At 40.2% G+C, this 20,484-nt stretch overlaps 1 protein-coding gene and 1 long non-coding RNA gene across 2 annotated transcripts in view; both read left to right on the top strand.

Annotated features, from left to right (window-relative positions):
- The window catches only part of LOC149971522 (uncharacterized), a 255,974-nt gene that overhangs the window by 14,900 nt on the left and 220,590 nt on the right, over nt 1-20,484 (top strand). The gene's annotated exons all lie outside the window — the stretch shown is intronic.
- LOC110504489 (melanin-concentrating hormone receptor 2-like) lies at nt 75-18,639 on the top strand. The gene is made up of 2 exons (XM_021583245.3): nt 75-933; nt 17,786-18,639. The coding sequence occupies exons 1-2, from the start codon at nt 521-523 to the stop codon at nt 18,426-18,428; spliced, it is 1,056 nt and encodes a 351-aa protein (XP_021438920.2). The 5' UTR covers nt 75-520; the 3' UTR covers nt 18,429-18,639.

Raw genomic sequence — 20,484 nt, forward strand, 5'->3', positions numbered from 1 at the left:
TCACTGATCTTCCAATCAGTTTTCTCTCAAATGTATTTACGTTTTATCAAGTGTTAAATAAATCGGGATATTTTGAAGGGAGGAGACTACTATCGGATTGTTTTATCTTTCACCAAGTCAGTGACAATCTGGTGCGCTATTGGGTAGGGAGAGAGCGCAGCGGAGACGCACAGGGAGGTCCAGTCCAGGAAGGTAGCGGCTTCCTGTGTGAATAATTTGTTATTCTAGAGGCATCGGCTTGTTCCCAGGTTTGGTGCGAATGATCCATCAGCAGAATCTCATTGAAACACATTCTTTCCTTGTACTGTAGTTTCTTACAAGAAAGAATTGCGTCAACCAAAGGATACGCGCGCTGCAGTTTATCCAGAAGCGTTGTCCAAGTTGAGCCTCTAGAAATTTGGATAGAAGCTGGTACAGTATGACTTGTCGGCTTGGCAGTGTTAGTGCTTATCTATAGCCTAATACTGACCCGCGCGTTATCAATCACGACCAAGGTCGGCAAATATCTGAAGGTCTAAATATGATTATAAATAGCTCGGACATATTTTGTAACTATGAAGAAATAGGTAACTTCACCAACAACTCGTCATGTGTGAACACGACTCAGTCCTCACCCAGCTTCATCGACCTGGCGACGTTTATGCACATATTCCCGTCCATATACGGCATCCTGTGTACTATAGGAGTGATCGCCAACGGTTTGGTGATTTACGCAGTGGCGACATGCAAGAAGAAGATTGTATCGGACATCTACGTGCTGAACTTGGCCGTCGCAGATATGCTCTTCTTGCTGGTGATGCCTTTCAACATTCACCAGCTGGTCCGGGACAGACAGTGGGTGTTCGGGAACTTCATGTGCAAAGCTGTCGTGGTGGTGGATGTTAGCAACCAGTTCACTACCGTGGGGATTGTAACGGTGCTGTGTATTGACAGGTACGTCTCCACCTCTCCAAATTCAACAGGTGTCAGTTTGATCATGACAAAGAGAGGTGTCGAATATAGCATCAATTTGGTCTCCCTTCACCTTTATGTATCCAGGTAGATATAACCTGGTGTAGGATATGATTATAACATAGTTTGAATCCTACAGGTTATTACGAAGAACACTCGTTATATGCAGCCGAGGGGCGATTTTTTTTCTTGAGAGGAATGAATGGTCGGTAGCCGGAACACAATTAGACATTAATGTGTAGACTCCAAATTGACCACAAGAAACCCAAACAGATATCACATTTGACTAAAACATAATCATTCCATATCCTTGCAACGTTTGTATAAGATCACGTGTCTCTCTGTTATGCGCGGCAGTACTTGGGAACACATTTCTGAAATTAAAATCAGATGGAGCTGAATTCCTGGTGTTTTTACATAATGTTTTTCCAGCAATGAAATAATAATAATAATACCAGAAAGAATAATAATCCAATGTTGCTCAGAAAACTTGGGGGGGGGGGGGGGGGGGGGTAAAATACAACAACCTCAGGCCTCCAGTTGGGGACCATGGTCAGAGGGTTCCGTGATAAAACACAGCCAAAGCAGATCAGTATCTGAGGATTTAGGCCTACATAGTAACAGAAAACTGAAAATTATACTTCAATTCTGGCTTTTATGAACAGTAAAATACTCTGAAACATTTTACTGTAGCATAGTGTAAAATATGGTGCATTGTGGGAAAATGTTGTGGTCTGGGGCAAATAATTGCTATATTTCGAATGGTATCGTAATTCAACTTTACTGTATCTCTGGAGTGCCAAAAACCTTTTGACCACTAGTGGGTGCAAGGTATTGTTGTTTCTGTCTCATTAACATAAACTCGACAAAAAAATAAACGTTCTTTTTTTCAGGACCCTGTCTTTCAAAGATAATTAGTAAAAACCCCAAAAAACTTCACAGATATTCAATGATTTAAACACTGTTTCCCATGCTTGTTCAATGAACCATAAACAATTCATGAACATGCACCTGTGGAACGGTTGTTAAGACACTAACAGCTTACAGACGGAGGCAATTAAGGTCACAGCTATGAAAACTAAGGACACTAAAAGAGGCCTTCCTACTGACTCTGAAAAACACGATAAGAAAGATGCCCAGGGTCACTGCTCATATGCGTGAATGTGCCTTAGGCATGCTGCAATGAGACATGAGGACTGCAGATGTGGCCAGGGCAATGAATTGCAATGTCCGTACTGTGAGATGCCTAAGACAGCGCTACAGGGAGACAGGACGGACAGCTGATCGTCCTCGCAGTGGCAGACCACGTGTAACAACACCTGCACAGGATCGGTACATCCAAGCATCACACCTGCTGGACAGGTACAGGATGGCAACAACAACTGCCCAAGTTACACCAGGAACGCACAATCCCGCCATCAGTGTTCAGACTGTCCGCAACAGGCTGAGAGAGGCTGGACTGATGGCTTGTAGGCCTGTTGTAAAGGCAGGTCTTCACCAGACATCACCGGCAACAACGTTGCCTATGGGCACAAACCCACCGTCGCTGGAACAGACAGGACTGGCAAAAAGAGCTCTTCACTGATGAGTCACGTTTTTTTCTCACCAGAGGTGATGGTCTGATTCACGTTTATCATCGAAGGAATGAGCGTTGCACCGAGGCCTGTACTCTGGAGCGGGAACGATTTGGAGGTGGAGGGTCAGTCATGGTCTGGGGCGGTGTGTCACAGCATCATCATTTCCTGCAAGACAGGAGTGTCAGTGTTCTGCCATGACCAGTGAAGAGTCCGGATCTCAATCCCATTGAGCACGTCTGGGACCTGTTGGATCGGAGGGTGAGGGCTAGGGCCATTCCCCCCAGAAATGTCCGGGAACTTGCAGGTGCCTTGGTGGAAGAGTAGGGTAACATCTCACAGCAAGAACTGGCAAATCTGGTTCAGTCAATGAAGAAGTGATGCACTGCAGTACTTAATGCAGCTGGTGACCACACCAGATACTGACTGTTACTGTTGATTTTGACCCCCCCCCCCCCCTCCCCCCCACACACCTTTGTTCAGGGACACATTATGTCATGTGTCTGTGGAACTTGTTCAGTTTATGTCTCAGTTGTTGAATCTTGTTATGTTCATACAAGTATTTACACATGTTAAGTTTGCTGAAAATAAACGCAGTTGACAGTGAGAAGACATTTCTTTTTTTTGCTGAGTTTATGTTGATGGATGCCTTTTAAGAGGCTATATGTGTTGCACCCCTGATTGAGAATGCTGTAACCAATGTAACTCCTTTGTGGTTATGGTGCCACGCCAATTTGTATAAGAGACAGATTGGAGTTTAATACAGTCAATTTTACTGCATTGTATTGTACTGCATTGTATCGTACTGCATTGTGTCTTACTGCACTCTATTTTACTGCATTGTATCGTACTGCATTGTATTGTACTGCATTGTATCTTACTGCATTCTATTTTACTGCATTGGATCTTACTGCATTGTATCGTACTGCATTGTATCTTACTGCACTCTATTTTACTGCATTGTATCGTACTGCATTGTATTGTACTGCATTGTATCTTACTGCACTCTATTTTACTGCATTGGATCTTACTGCATTATCGTACTGCATTCTATTTTACTGCATTGTATCTTACTGCATTGTATCGTACTGCATTGTATCGTACTGCATTGTATCTTACTGCATTGTATCTTACTGCATTGTATCTTACTGCATTGTATCGTACTGCATTCTATTTTACTGCATTCTATTTTACTGCATTGTATCGTACTGCATTGTATCGTACCGCATTGTATCTTACTGCATTGTATCTTACTGCATTGTGTCTTACTGCATTGTGTCTTACTGCATTGTATCTCACTGCATTGTACTGAGTGTCATTACACAGTACTTGCTTCGATATCATAATTATATTACAGTAGGTGTACTGTAATATGAAATACCAGATTTTGACTTGCCACAAGCTGCCTGTAAAACTACTGTCAAATTCACAGTAACCCCTTTACAGTTTACAGTTTACTTAGGAGGAGTCTGTCATAAAATAAATACATGTTTATGCTTTCGGTTTCGTTTATTAGAACAAAATTTAAAAAAAGGTGATTTTCTGATCTAATATGGATCCGCCAGCATACAGCCTATCAATTAGTATAACAGCCTGCAAATATCATGTACACCCTGCCATGTCAATAACCCAGAGGGTAGACATTGATGAGTTAATAATGAAATGGATGGTCACAGACTGAATGCTCATAGCCGCACATAAAACACATATTCAAGGTTAACTGGTTTATCGTCTTCATTTGGGACCGAGGTAATACATCCATTTCAGACACGGCCAACGTGTTGTGTGGAGCGACGACCCATATTCTGTCTCACACAATTCACCCGCCAGTTAACATTACTCGCAGTTGAATATGTCTTCTTCAAGAGCGCAAATGGATAAATGTAACCACTATCAAATTAATAGACAGAGCTAATGGATGAAAGGACTGACCCGTCTCTACAAGATCAATATTATAGTTTGTCGTGGAATAATCAGAATTTGTTGGTAACATATGTAAGATGTTTTATATTTATCATATGTTTGTAAATTACTTCTCATCAAGAATGTTATTTTTGTATAATACTGTGGCAGGGTTGCAGTATCTGTTCTATGTCAAGACTAAGTTGCATGGGCGAGGGGAGAGGTCAAAGTATCATCAAGCGTGTATCTCTTGGCTCCACAATGTCTGTGTGCCAGTCAGTGTGTCTCTGTGATCTTGTCAAGATAGGATTGGTTGTATCTAAATGACAATTTGATATATGCCTGTTGATGTGGAGGATTGGTTTATGGTTCTAGGGTTTGAGTAAGGAGACAAAGCTGAATGATTTATTATGTCTATGCAGTCTTATCCTGTGTGTGTCTTTGCTATTAAAGGAACTCAGCTGCAATGAAGGGGGGGCTCTCAGAGAATTCATTGAGAGACACTGAATTTATCTGAGAGTCACAGGATTGTGATAGAGCTGATATAATTAAAGATGGACTTTGATAACTAACTTTGACTTGTGTTGTGGTTTGCTCCCATGATTTGGTAAATAGAGGAAATTTCCACGACAAGTTTTAACCATGGGTTGTATTCAATCCGTATAATGAAAGGTCAAAGGTTAATGCGTGATTGAAATGTCTGCTCTTGCGTTAACGGAGAAGACTGCATTCACAGTAAATGCTGCGAATGTCGGCTCAATAGGAAATTACTTTTCAATTTCTATCGCGACACACACAGATTGAAGAGAACCCAATGTTTTGAGACTTTACAGTGTTTTTTTTGCACTGTTTTACAAACATTGGAGAAAAACAATCTTATATTTTGTGTTCTGATGGAGTATGAGATTTGAACTAAGCTCCTGAGACATTTTGGAAGTTGTATTTTTCAAGAATCAATTGCTACATTGATAGTCCAAAATGTATGTAGCAACAGCATATTTTGGGTCAACAACAACCTGGCCTGGAGTGGACTGTGGGATAATTATATCTGTGTTTATAGAGGAAAGAGATCATGCCTTCCTAGCAGACATGCTCTTCCTACATATTACTGTGCCTGGTGGAACACAGACACGTTATGTCTCTGTCTCGGTCTTTCACACACACACATTCTGTTTCTCTCTTTCTGTATGTCTCTTTCACACACACACACTTTGTCTCTCTTTCTGTCTGTATCTCTCTTTCACGCATGCACGCACACACACCACGACATCTTATTAGCCTTAGAGACTCACGGCTCCAACAGATGGACAGGATTAGTTTAACACACAGATGAGTTAAACCACCCTCCAGCAGGATTAGTTTAACACACAGATGAGTTAAACCACCCTCCAGCAGGATTAGTTTAACCACCATTCAAGAGTACTCCCAGATAGTCTCCAAACACATTTTCACATACTAGCACGTTTCCAAAGAATGTGCAACTCTAAACTGAATCAGCTGCACCATATACTGTATGTACCTTACGTATGTAAAGTATGTCGGCCTTTTGAAGTACAATATGTGTTTGTATTGAAAATATGATCCAAAGGCCATGACAGGGTCTTACTGGAACATGGATATGGCAGTCAGATTCCCCTAGTCAGATTCCCCTAGTCAGAATACCCAGTGAGAATTTCTAGTCAGATTCCCCTGGTCAGAATTTCTAGTCAGATTCCCCTAGTCAGAATACCCAGTGAGAATTTCTAGTCAGATTCCACTGGTCAGAATTTCTAGTCAGATTCCCCTGGTCAGAATTTCTAGTCAGAATACCCAGTGAGAATTTCTAGTCAGATTCCCCTAGTCAGTTTCCCTAGTCATTGGGAAGCACAGATATTTCAATTCACCGGCTTTAACATCTGCTAATCTGTGTATGTAACAATCTTTGATTGAGTTGATAGGAAGGTCATACGCACCATTTTCTGTCCGTCAATACATCTATACAATATATGACCATGCCAGGTTCATGTGGCTTTTTTAATTAAAAGTCAGTTATGAACAAATTCATATTTACAATGACGGCCTACCCCGGCGATGCTGGGCCTGTTGTGCGCAGCCCTATGGGACTCCCAATCACTGCTGGATATGAAACAGCCTGGATGCGAACCAGGTACCATAGTGACTCCTCTTGCACTGAGATGCAGTGCCACTGCGCCACTCGGGAAGCCTGTACAGAAGACATTGCTACAGTAATATCTCCACGGTCCATATGAAGACATCTCTACAGTAATATCTCCTTGGTAATAAAGACATCTCTACAGTAACATCTCCTTGGTCCATATGAAGACATCTCTACAGTAATATCTCCTTGGTAATGAAGACATCTCTAAAGTAATATCTCTATGGTAATGAAGACATCTCTACAGTAATATCTCTTTGGTCCATATGAAGACATCTCTACAGTAATATCTCCTTGGTAATGAAGACATCTCTACAGTAATATCTCTATGGTAATGAAGACATCTCTACAGTAATATCTCTGTGGTCATGTAGACATCTCTACAGTAATATCTCCTTGGTCATGAAGACATCTCTACAGTAATATCTCCCTGGTCATGAAGACATCTCTACAGTAATATCTCCTTGGTCCATATGAAGACATATCTACAGTAATATCTCCTTGGTAATGAAGACATATCTACAGTAATATCTCCATGGTAATGAAGACATCTCTACAGTAATATCTCCCTGGTCATGAAGACATATCTACAGTAATATCTCCATGGTAATGAAGACATCTCTACAGTAATATCTCCTTGGTAATAAAGACATCTCTACAGTAATATCTCCTTGGTCCATATGAAGACATCTCTACAGTAATATCTCCTTGGTAATGAAGACATCTCTAAAGTAATATCTCTATGGTAATGAAGACATCTCTACAGTAATATCTCCTTGGTCCATATGAAGACATCTCTACAGTAATATCTCCTTGGTAATGAAGACATCTCTACAGTAATATCTCTATGGTAATGAAGACATCTCTACAGTAATATCTCTATGGTCATGTAGACATCTCTACAGTAATATCTCTGTGGTCATGTAGACATCTCTACAGTAATATCTCCTTGGTCATGTAGACATCTCTACAGTAATATCTCTGTGGTCATGTAGACATATCTACAGTAATATTTCCATGGTAATAAAGACATCTCTACAGTAATATCTCCCTGGTCATGAAAACATCTCTACAGTAATATCTCCTTGGTCCATATGAAGACATCTCTACAGTAATATCTCCTTGGTAATGAAGACATATCTACAGTAATATCTCCATGGTAATGAAGACATCTCTACAGTAATATCTCCTTGGTCCATATGAAGACATCTCTACAGTAATATCTCCTTGGTAATGAAGACATCTCTACAGTAATATCTCCTTGGTCCATATGAAGACATCTCTACAGTAATATCTTCTTGGTAATGAAGACAACTCTACAGTAATATCTCCCTGGTCGTGTAGACATCTCTACAGTAATATCTCCTTCGTCCATATGAAGACATCTCTACAGTAATATCTCCCTGGTCATGTAGACATCTCTACAGTAATATCTCCTTGGTAATGAAGACATCTCTACAGTAATATCTCTATGGTAATGAAGACATCTCTACAGTAATATTTCCATGGTAATAAAGACATCTCTACAGTAATATCTCCTTGGTTATGAAGACATCTCTACAGTAATATCTCCTTGGTCATGAAGACATCTCTACAGTAATATCTCCATGGTCCATATGAAGACATCTCTACAGTAATATCTCCATGGTAATGAAGACATCTCTACAGTGATATCTCCTTGGTCCATATGAAGACATCTCTACAGTAATATCTCCTTGGTAATGAAGACATCTCTACAGTAATATCTCCTTGGTCCATATGAAGACATCTCTACAGTAATATCTTCTTGGTAATGAAGACAACTCTACAGTAATATCTCCCTGGTCGTGTAGACATCTCTACAGTAATATCTCCTTCGTCCATATGAAGACATCTCTACAGTAATATCTCCCTGGTCATGTAGACATCTCTACAGTAATATCTCCTTGGTAATGAAGACATCTCTACAGTAATATCTCTATTGTAATGAAGACATCTCTACAGTAATATTTCCATGGTAATAAAGACATCTCTACAGTAATATCTCCCTGGTCATGAAAACATCTCTACAGTAATATCTCCTTGGTCCATATGAAGACATCTCTACAGTAATATCTCCTTGGTAATGAAGACATATCTACAGTAATATCTCCATGGTAATGAAGACATCTCTACAGTAATATCTCCTTGGTCCATATGAAGACATCTCTACAGTAATATCTCCTTGGTAATGAAGACATCTCTACAGTAATATCTCCTTGGTCCATATGAAGACATCTCTACAGTAATATCTTCTTGGTAATGAAGACAACTCTACAGTAATATCTCCCTGGTCGTGTAGACATCTCTACAGTAATATTTCCTTCGTCCATATGAAGACATCTCTACAGTAATATCCCCTGGTCATGTCGACATCTCTACAGTAATATCTCCTTGGTAATGAAGACATCTCTACAGTAATATCTCTATGGTAATGAAGACATCTCTACAGTAATATTTCCATGGTAATAAAGACATCTCTACAGTAATATCTCCTTGGTTATGAAGACATCTCTACAGTAATATCTCCTTGGTCACGAAGACATCTCTACAGTAATATCTCCATGGTCCATATGAAGACATCTCTACAGTAATATCTCCATGGTAATGAAGACATCTCTACAGTGATATCTCCTTGGTCTATATGAAGACATCTCTACAGTAATATCTCCTTGGTCCATATGAAGACATCTCTACAGTGATATCTCCTTGGTAATGAAGACATCTCTACAGTGATATCTCCTTGGTCCATATGAAGACATCTCTACAGTAATATCTCCTTGGTAATGAAGACATCTCTACAGTGATATCTCCTTGGTCCATATGAAGACATCTCTACAGTAATATCTCCTTGGTAATGAAGACATCTCTACAGTAATATCTCCATGGTCCATATGAAGACATCTCTACAGTAATATCTCCATGGTAATGAAGACATCTCTACAGTAATATCTCCATGGTAATGAAGACATCTCTACAGTAATATATCTATGGTAATGAAGACATCTCTACAGTAATATCTCCTTGGTCCACATGAAGACATCTCTACAGTAATATCTCCCTGGTCAGGAAGACATCTCTACATTAATATATCCCTGGTCATGTAGACATCTCTACAGTAATATCTCCTTGGTCCATATGAAGACATCTCTACAGTAATATCTCCCTGGTCATGTAGACATCTCTACAGTAATATCTCTATGGTAATGAAGACATCTCTACAGTAATATTTCCATGGTAATAAAGACATCTCTACAGTAATATCTCCTTGGTTATGAAGACATCTCTACAGTAATATCTCCTTGGTCATGAAGACATCTCTACAGTAATATCTCCATGGTCCATATGAAGACATCTCTACAGTAATATCTCCATGGTAATGAAGACATCTCTACAGTGATATCTCCTTGGTCCATATGAAGACATCTCTACAGTAATATCTCCTTGGTAATGAAGACATCTCTACAGTAATATCTCCTTGGTCCATATGAAGACATCTCTACAGTAATATCTTCTTGGTAATGAAGACAACTCTACAGTAATATCTCCCTGGTCGTGTAGACATCTCTACAGTAATATCTCCTTCGTCCATATGAAGACATCTCTACAGTAATATCTCCCTGGTCATGTAGACATCTCTACAGTAATATCTCCTTGGTAATGAAGACATCTCTACAGTAATATCTCTATTGTAATGAAGACATCTCTACAGTAATATTTCCATGGTAATAAAGACATCTCTACAGTAATATCTCCCTGGTCATGAAAACATCTCTACAGTAATATCTCCTTGGTCCATATGAAGACATCTCTACAGTAATATCTCCTTGGTAATGAAGACATATCTACAGTAATATCTCCATGGTAATGAAGACATCTCTACAGTAATATCTCCTTGGTCCATATGAAGACATCTCTACAGTAATATCTCCTTGGTAATGAAGACATCTCTACAGTAATATCTCCTTGGTCCATATGAAGACATCTCTACAGTAATATCTTCTTGGTAATGAAGACAACTCTACAGTAATATCTCCCTGGTCGTGTAGACATCTCTACAGTAATATCTCCTTCGTCCATATGAAGACATCTCTACAGTAATATCCCCTGGTCATGTCGACATCTCTACAGTAATATCTCCTTGGTAATGAAGACATCTCTACAGTAATATCTCTATGGTAATGAAGACATCTCTACAGTAATATTTCCATGGTAATAAAGACATCTCTACAGTAATATCTCCTTGGTTATGAAGACATCTCTACAGTAATATCTCCTTGGTCACGAAGACATCTCTACAGTAATATCTCCATGGTCCATATGAAGACATCTCTACAGTAATATCTCCATGGTAATGAAGACATCTCTACAGTGATATCTCCTTGGTCTATATGAAGACATCTCTACAGTAATATCTCCTTGGTCCATATGAAGACATCTCTACAGTGATATCTCCTTGGTAATGAAGACATCTCTACAGTGATATCTCCTTGGTCCATATGAAGACATCTCTACAGTAATATCTCCTTGGTAATGAAGACATCTCTACAGTGATATCTCCTTGGTCCATATGAAGACATCTCTACAGTAATATCTCCTTGGTAATGAAGACATCTCTACAGTAATATCTCCATGGTCCATATGAAGACATCTCTACAGTAATATCTCCATGGTAATGAAGACATCTCTACAGTAATATCTCCATGGTAATGAAGACATCTCTACAGTAATATATCTATGGTAATGAAGACATCTCTACAGTAATATCTCCTTGGTCCACATGAAGACATCTCTACAGTAATATCTCCCTGGTCAGGAAGACATCTCTACATTAATATATCCCTGGTCATGTAGACATCTCTACAGTAATATCTCCTTGGTCCATATGAAGACATCTCTACAGTAATATCTCCCTGGTCATGTAGACATCTCTACAGTAATATCTCCTTGGTCATGTAGACATCTCTACAGTAATATCTCCTTGGTCATGTAGACATCTCTACAGTAATATCTCCTTGGTCCATATGAAGACATCTCTACAGTAATATCTCCCTGGTCATGTAGACATCTCTACAGTAATATCGCCTTGGTAATGTAGACATCTCTACAGTAATATCTCCTTGGTAATGAAGAAATCTCTACAGTAATATCTCTATGCTAATGAAGACATCTCTACAGTAATATCTCCCTGGTCATGAAGACATCTCGACAGTAATATCTCCTTGGTCCATATGAAGACATATCTACAGTAATATCTCCATGATAATGAAGACATCGCTACAGTAATATCTCCACGGTCCACATGAAGACATCTCTACAGTAATATCTCCCTGGTCAGGAAGACATCTCTACAGTAATATCTCCATGGTCATATGTAGACATCTCTACAGTAATATCTCTATGCTAATGAAGACATCTCTACAGTAATATCTCCATGTTCCATATGAAGACATCTCTACAGTAATATCTCCATGGTCCATATGAAGACATCTCTACAGTAATATCTCCATGGTAATGAAGACATCTCTACAGTAATATCTCCATGGTAATGAACACATCTCTACAGTAATATCTCTATGGTAATGAAGACATCTCTACAGCAATATCTCCATCCCTTGGCCTGCCTTGGATGTATTCAGTCGTATCATGAAAGACATAACCAGCGCAGAGTAAATTATTCCTTTTTAATTATCTGATGTGACATGGCTGTAGGATTATTTTCATTATTTCATTGACATATGTGACACAGGGTTTGTTAAGTACAGCATAGTACAGCAGATGGCTATAGACTTTACTTTGATTAACACCAGCAGTAAACAGCATCTCTTGATCGTTTATTTTCGGATTTATTACATCCCAAATACATTACTTTTTCCTACGTAGTGCACTACTTTTGACAAGGGCTCACAGGGCTCTGGTGAAAAGTAGTGCACTACACAGGGAATAGAGTGCCATTTGGTACGTGCACGTGATTCGTTTCATGTTGTACATCAAGCAGTATGCCAGTCATCAGTCTAACTTTATTTACTTATTCATTACACTTTATACGTGACTTTTTTCAGCTCCCAGCTCAATTCATCCCAAAAAGACAGAAAGTCATTGGAAAACATGAATACTATACAGTACATGAAAACTATACAGTACATGAATACTATACAGTACATGAATACATTAATAATATAGAGTACATGAATACTATACAGTACATGAAAACTATACAGTACATGAATACTATACAGTACATGAAAACTATACAGTAAATTAATACTATACAGTACATTAATACATTAATAATATACAGTACATGAATACTATACAGTACATGAATACTATACAGTACATGAATACATTAATAATATAGAGTACATGAATACTATACAGTACATGAAAACTATACAGTACATAAATACTATACAGTACATGAAAACTATACAGTACATTAATACATTAATAATATAGAGTACATGAATACTATACAGTACATGAATACATTAATACTATACATTACATAAATACTATACAGTACATGAATATATGAATACTATACAGTACATGAATACATGAATACTATACAGTAGAGGAATACTATACAGTACATGAATATATGAATAATATACAGTACGTGAATACTATACAGTACATGAATACTATACAGTACATGAATGCATGAATACTATACAGTACATGAATATATTAATAATATAGAGTACATGAATACTATACAGTACATGAAAGCTATACAGTACATGAATACATTAATAATATAGAGTACATGAATACTATACAGTACATGAAAACTATACAGTACATGAATACTATACAGTACATGAAAACTATACAGTAAATTAATACTATACAGTACATGAATACATTAATAATATAGAGTACATGAATACTATACAGTACATGAATACATGAATACTATACATTATATAAATACTATACAGTACATGAATATATGAATACTATACAGTACATGAATACATGAATACTATACAGTACATGAATACTATACAGTACATGAATAGATGAATAATATACAGTACGTGAATACTATACAGTACATTAATACTATACAGTACATGAATGCATGAATACTATACAGTACATGAATACTATACAGTACATTAATACTATACAGTATATGAATACATGAATGCTATACAGTACATGAATACATGCCTACTATACAGTACGTGAATACTATACAGTACATGAATACTATACCGTACATGAATAGTATACAGCAATGTTTTTATCCATAGCGACGTACAGTACAGTGAAGGAGTGATGGAGTCTGCTGAATGATCCCTGTAGAGATGTCGTTATGTTTCCAGCAAATGCCACCCTATGCCCTATATAGTGCCCTACGTTTGACCTGGTATGGGCCCTGGTGAACAGTAGTGCAGTAGTGGTGAACAGTAGTGCAGTAGTGGTGAACAGTAGTGGAGAACAGTAGTGGTGAATAGTAGTGGTGAACAGTAGTGCAGTAGTGGTGAACAGTAGTGGTGAACAGTAGTGCAGTAGTGGTGAACAGTAGTACAGTAGTGGTGAACAGTAGTGCAGTAGTGGTGAACAGTAGTACAGTAGTGGTGAACAGTAGAACAGTAGTGGTGAACAGTAGTACAGTAGTGGTGAACAGTAGTGCAGTAGTGGTGAACAGTAGTGCAGTAGTGGTGAACAGTAGTGCAGTAGTGGAGAACAGTAGTGCAGTAGTGGTGAACAGTAGTGCAGTAGTCGTGAACAGTAGTGCAGTAGTGGAGAACAGTAGTGCAGTAGTGGTGAACAGTAGTGCAGTAGTGGTGAACAGTAGTGCAGTAGTGGAGAACAGTAGTGCAGTAGTGGAGAACAGTAGTGCAGTAGTGGTGAACAGTAGTGCAGTAGTGGTGAACAGTAGTGCAGTAGTGGTGAACAGTAGTGCAGTAGTGGTGAACAGTAGTGCAGTAGTGGTGAACAGTAGTACAGTAGTGGTGAACAGTAGTGGTGAACAGTAGTGCAGTAGTGGTGAACAGTAGTGCAGTAGTGGTGAACAGTAGTGGTGAACAGTAGTGCAGTAGTGGTGACCAGTAGTGCAGTAGTGGTGAACAGTAGTGGTGAACAGTAGTGGTGAACAGTAGTGCAGTAGTGGTGAACAGTAGTACAGTAGTGGTGAACAGTAGTGCAGTAGTGGTGAACAGTAGTGCAGTAGTGGTGAACAGTAGTGCAGTAGTGGTGAACAGTAGTGCAGTAGTGGTGAACAGTAGTGCAGTAGTGGTGAACAGTAGTACAGTAGTGGTGAACAGTAGTGGTGAACAGTAGTGCAGTAGTGGTGAACAGTAGTGCAGTAGTGGTGAACAGTAGTGGTGAACAGTAGTGCAGTAGTGGTGACCAGTAGTGCAGTAGTGGTGAACAGTAGTGGTGAACAGTAGTGCAGTAGTGGTGAACAGTAGTGCAGTAGTGGTGAACAGTAGTGCAGTAGTGGTGAACAGTAGTGCAGTAGTGGTGAACAGTAGTACAGTAGTGGTGAACAGTAGTGCAGTAGTGGTGAACAGTAGTACAGTAGGGGTGAACAGTAGTGCAGTAGTGGTGAACAGTAGTGCAGTAGTGGAGAACAGTAGTGCAGTAGTGGTGAACAGTAGTGCAGTAGTGGTGAACAGTAGTGCAGTAGTGGTGAACAGTAGTACAGCAGTGGTGAACAGTAGAACAGTAGTTGTGAACAGTAGTGCAGTAGTGGAGAACAGTAGTGCAGTAGTGTAGAACAGTAGTGCAGTAGTGGTGAACAGTAGTGCAGTAGTGGTGAACAGTAGTACAGTAGTGGTGAACAGTAGTACAGTAGTGGTGAACAGTAGTGCAGTAGTGGAGAACAGTAGTACAGTAGTGGTGAACAGTAGTGCAGTAGTGGTGAACAGTAGTTGTGAACAGTAGTGCATTAGTGGTGCACAGTAGTGCAGTAGTGGTGAACAGTAGTGGTGAACAGTAGTGGTGAACAGTAGTGGTGAACAGTAGTGCAGTAGTGGTGAACAGTAGTGCAGTAGTGGAGAACAGTAGTGCAGTAGTGGTGAACAGTAGTGGTGAACAGTAGTGCAGTAGTGGTGAACAGTAGTTGTGAACAGCAGTGGTGAACAGTAGTGGTGAACAGTAGTGCAGTAGTGGTGAACAGTAGTACAGTAGTGGTGAACAGTAGTGGTGAACAGTAATGGTGAACAGTAGTGGTGAACAGTAGTGCAGTAGTGGTGAACAGTAGTGGTGAACAGTAGTGGTGAACAGTAGTGGTGAACAGTAGTGGTGAACAGTAGTAGAGTAGTTGTGAACAGTAGTGCAGTAGTGGTGAACAGTAGTGCAGTAGTGGTGAACAGTAGTGCAGTAGTGGAGAACAGTAGTGCAGTAGTGGTGAACAGTAGTACAGTAGTGGTGAACAGTAGTGCAGTAGTGGTGAACAGTAGTGGTGAACAGTAGTGCAGTAGTGGTGAACAGTAGTGGTGAACAGTAGTGGTGAACAGTAGTGGTGAACAGTAGTGCAGTAGTGGTGAACAGTAGTGCAGTAGTGGTGAACAGTAGTGGTGAACAGTAGTGCAGTAGTGGTGAACAGTAGTGGTGAACAGTAGTGCAGTAGTGGTGAACAGTAGTGGTGAACAGTAGTGCATTAGTGGTGAACAGTAGTGCAGTAGTGGTGAACAGTAGTGCAGTAGTGGTGAACAGTAGTGCAGTAGTGGTGAACAGTAGTGCAGTAGTGGAGAACAGTAGTGGTGAACAGTAGTGCAGTAGTGGTAAACAGTAGTGGTGAACAGTAGTGGTGAACAGTAGTGGTGAACAGTAGTGCAGTAGTGGAGAACAGTAGTGCAGTAGTGGTGAACAGTAGTGCAGTAGTGGAGAACAGTAGTGCAGTAGTGGTGAACAGTAGTGCAGTAGTGGAGAACAGTAGTGCAGTAGTGGAGAACAGTAGTGCAGTAGTGGTGAACAGTAGTACAGTAGTGGTGAACAGTAGTGCAGTAGTGGTGAACAGTAGTGGTGAACAGTAGTGGTGAACAGTAGTGCAGTAGTGGTGAACAGTAGTGCAGTAGTGGTGAACAGTAGTGGTGAACAGTAGTGCAGTAGTGGTGAACAGTAGTGGTGAACAGTAGTGGTGAACAGTAGTGGTGAACAGTAGTGGTGAACAGTAGTGCAGTAGTGGAGAACAGTAGTGCAGTAGTGGTGAACAGTAGTGCAGTAGTGGAGAACAGTAGAACAGTAGTGGTGAACAGTAGTGGTGAACAGTAGTGCAGTAGTGGTGAACAGTAGTGCAGTAGTGGAGAACAGTAGTGCAGTAGTGGAGAACAGTAGTACAGTAGTGGTGAACAGTAGTACAGTAGTGGTGAACAGTAGTGGTGAACAGTAGTGCAGTAGTGGTGAACAGTAGTGCAGTAGTGGAGAACAGTAGTGCAGTAGTGGTGAACAGTAGTACAGTAGTGGTGAACAGTAGTGCAGTAGTGGAGAACAGTAGTGCAGTAGTGGTGAACAGTAGTGCACTGTACTACTAAGTATTCAGACCCCTTCCCTTTTTCCACATTTTGTTACGTTACAGGCTTATTCTAAAATGTATTTTTAATCAAAAAAAAATTCCTCATCAATCTAAACACAATAATAGCCCATTATGACAAAGTGAAAATACGTTGTTTTTTTATTTTATTTTTGCAAATGTATAACAAACAAAAAAACATAAATACCTTATTTAAATCACTATTCAGACCCTTCGCTATGAGACTCGAAATTGCACTCAGTTGCATCCTGTTTCCATTGATCATCTTTGAGATGTTTCTACAACTTGATTGACCTGTGGCGAATTCAACAGTTTGGACATGATTTGGAAAGGCACACACCTGTCTATTTAAGGTCCCACAGTTCACAGTGAATGCCAGAGCAAAAACCAAGCCACGAGGTCAAAGGAATTGAGCTCCGAGAACAGGATTCTGTCGAGGCACAGATCTGGGGAATGGTACAAAAAACAAAATGTCTGCAGCATTGAAGGTCCTGAAGAAAACAGAGGCCTCCATCATTCTTAATAAATGGAAGAAGTTTGGAACCACTGTGTAAGGAATGGGCTGTGGTCAAAAGTAGTGCACTATATAGGGAATGAGGTGCAATTAGGGCATAGCCCAGGTACATAACCTAACCCCTGACCTCTAACCCATTGTCTCCAACTGATGTTTCTCTTTGTTTCTAACCCCAGGTACATTGCCATCGTCCACCCCACCTCAGAGAAGCGGACCATCCAGTGGACCATCATCATCAACATCCTGGTGTGGGTCGGCAGCTTCCTGCTCACCGTGCCCGTCATGATCTACGCCATGGTGGTTAGGAAGCGCGACTTGGAGATATGCATGATGTTCCTGGACGGGCCTGAGGACATGTACTGGTACACTCTCTACCAGTCCATCCTGGGCTTCATCTTCCCTCTCATCATCATCTCCACCTTCTACTCCCTCACCCTCTACCACGTCTTCAGATCCATCCGCAGAGTCAAACGTAAACAGACTGTCTGGGCGAAGCGCGCCACCAAGACCGTGGTGATGGTCATTGCTCTCTTCCTGGTGTGCTGGAGCCCGTATCACGTGATCCAGGTGATTAACTTGAGCAACAACAGGCCAACCAACACCTTTGTCTATGTCTACAACATCAGTATCTGTCTGAGTTACTCCCACAGCTGCATCAACCCTCTGATGCTGCTTATCTTCGCTCAGAACTATCGCGAGCGTCTCTGTCACAGGAAGGAGTTGAGGAGCTCGCAGCAGAACTCCTCCAAGACCACTGTGGTCAAGACAGACGGCTCCAGCGTGGCCACCGACCCCAACTGCCGCAGCACAGCCATGTAATAATAGAGGCATTGCCACTCGCATACTGTATGTGTGAATGGGTAGGACATCTGTTCGTCCCAATAAGACTACCAAAAGTCAACTTTTTTCGTTCTGCTATCTTTGACGAACATGAGCATTTTAATGAATTACTGAAGTTAAAGTAGCTGAACTACACTGCTATCTTTCCAGGGAACAGAAGTGGCACTGTGTGTTAGTGGATGGATTACCCGACTGACTGTACCTAATTCACCATCACTAAGAATCATTGATCCTGTGGTAGCCAAATGTTTACTGAATCGTTGTATAAGCCGAGCTACTCTGAGAATGGACTGAGATTGTTCATAATGGAAGTATCAAAAGGACGGTGTATCTCTTTCTCTCTCATACGTGCTTCAACCGCATTCAAATAATCTCTCTCTCTCGCTCGCTCGCTCTCTCTCTCTCTCTCGCTCTCTCTCTCTCTTGCTCTCTCTCTCTTGCTCTCTCTCTCTCTCTCGTTCTCTCGCTCTCTCTCTCTCGCTCTCTCTCTCGCTCTCTCGCTCTTGCTCTCTCTCTCTCTCGCTCTCTCTCTCTCTGCTTACTTCACTGTAGTAAATCTGCAAAAACACGACAGTGAATACTGTAGTATAGCAATATGGGGAGGGGAATGGGCAGGTCATATGCAATCAGAATACTTTAGTATTTAGTATAGTTTTTTTTTTAAGTGTAGTGTTTTTTGTGGACTGTAGTGTTTTTGCGGACATTACTGTAGTATTTACTATAGTATTCTACAGAATACTACAACATTCTATAGTAAGTACTTCAAATGATTGAGGGACACTACAGTGTACAGTATAGTATTCTACAGTATACTGCAGTAAACTGTAGTATTTTTTAATGCGTCTCTGCCAGGGTTGTGTAGCATAGATTTGACCGATGACCTCAGACTGTTTCCCTGATAATGACTGGGATTGAGTGAGCTTGTTTTGGGGTACTTTGCCTTGTTCAACCTGTGTCCCAGAGGCACCCTGGGTAATTGAGTCATTGTCTTAGTTGACTGGACCAGTTTGCTGGGTTCAAATACTATTTCAGGTATTTCAATTACTTTTCAATATATTTCTGAACACGTCTTCAGATAATCTTGTTATTAAAAAAACAAGTAGTTGAATATTGGATTGTATTTGGAAATACACATGGAAAGCATTTGAAAATACTCAAATACATGGACTGAAATATACCCCCCCCCCCCCCCCCCATGCATTCAACCCAACGAGGTATTTGAAAATAGTATTTAAAATAAGTATTTTTTTTTAGGGCAAGTATTTGGTTTTTAGAAAAAAACTATTCAAATACTGAAAAAAAAGTTCTGCTTTTGAGCTGTGTGTTTTAAAATACTTAAATACACAGATATAGAGTATTTAAATAAATAAATACACAAATACACACGCATTTGGAGACATAACGGCATATATATGTTTTATTGTTTTAAACGTAAGTCAGTTAAGAACAAATTATTTACAATGACGGCCTACTTCGGCCAAACCCTAACCTGGGCGAAGCTGGGCAAATTGTGTGCCGCCCTATGGGACTCCCAGTCACGGCCGGTTGACACACAGTGTCACGTTCGTCGTAAGAGTTATCGGACCAAGGTGCAGCGTGATATGGTTACCACATGTTTATTAACTGAAACGCACAAAAAAAAAACAATAAAGAATGAACGAAACGTGAAGACAATGGAGTGCTCACAGGCAACTACACATAAACAAGATCCCACAAACACAGGTGGGAAAAATAACTACTTAAATATAGTCCCCAATTAGAGACTTCTGTAGCCAGCTGCCTCTAATTGGGAATCATACAAAACACCAACATAGAAAAAGAAATTAGAACACAACATAGACAGATATACTAGAACACCCCCTAGTCATGCCCTGACCCACTACACCATAGAGAAGCAATGGCTCTCTATGGTCAGGGTATGACACACAGCCTGGAATTGAACCAGGGTCTGTAGTGACACCTATAGCACTGAGATGCAGGGCCTTAGGCCGTTGCGCCACTCGAGAGACTTCTATCAAGGGGGATACTCAGATAC

The sequence above is a fragment of the Oncorhynchus mykiss genome, chromosome 25 (assembly GCF_057628025.1).
Source record: "Oncorhynchus mykiss isolate SJ-2025 chromosome 25, ASM5762802v1, whole genome shotgun sequence".
NCBI classification, from domain to species: domain Eukaryota; kingdom Metazoa; phylum Chordata; class Actinopteri; order Salmoniformes; family Salmonidae; genus Oncorhynchus; species Oncorhynchus mykiss.

Bases quoted from the DNA above. Each gene is read 5' to 3' on its own strand.
- LOC110504489 (XM_021583245.3), top strand. From the start codon at position 521: ATGATTATAAATAGCTCGGACATATTTTGTAACTATGAAGAAATAGGT. The intron at 934-17,785 runs GTACGTCTCCAC...TTCTAACCCCAG, and splicing joins ACGGTGCTGTGTATTGACAG to GTACATTGCCATCGTCCACC.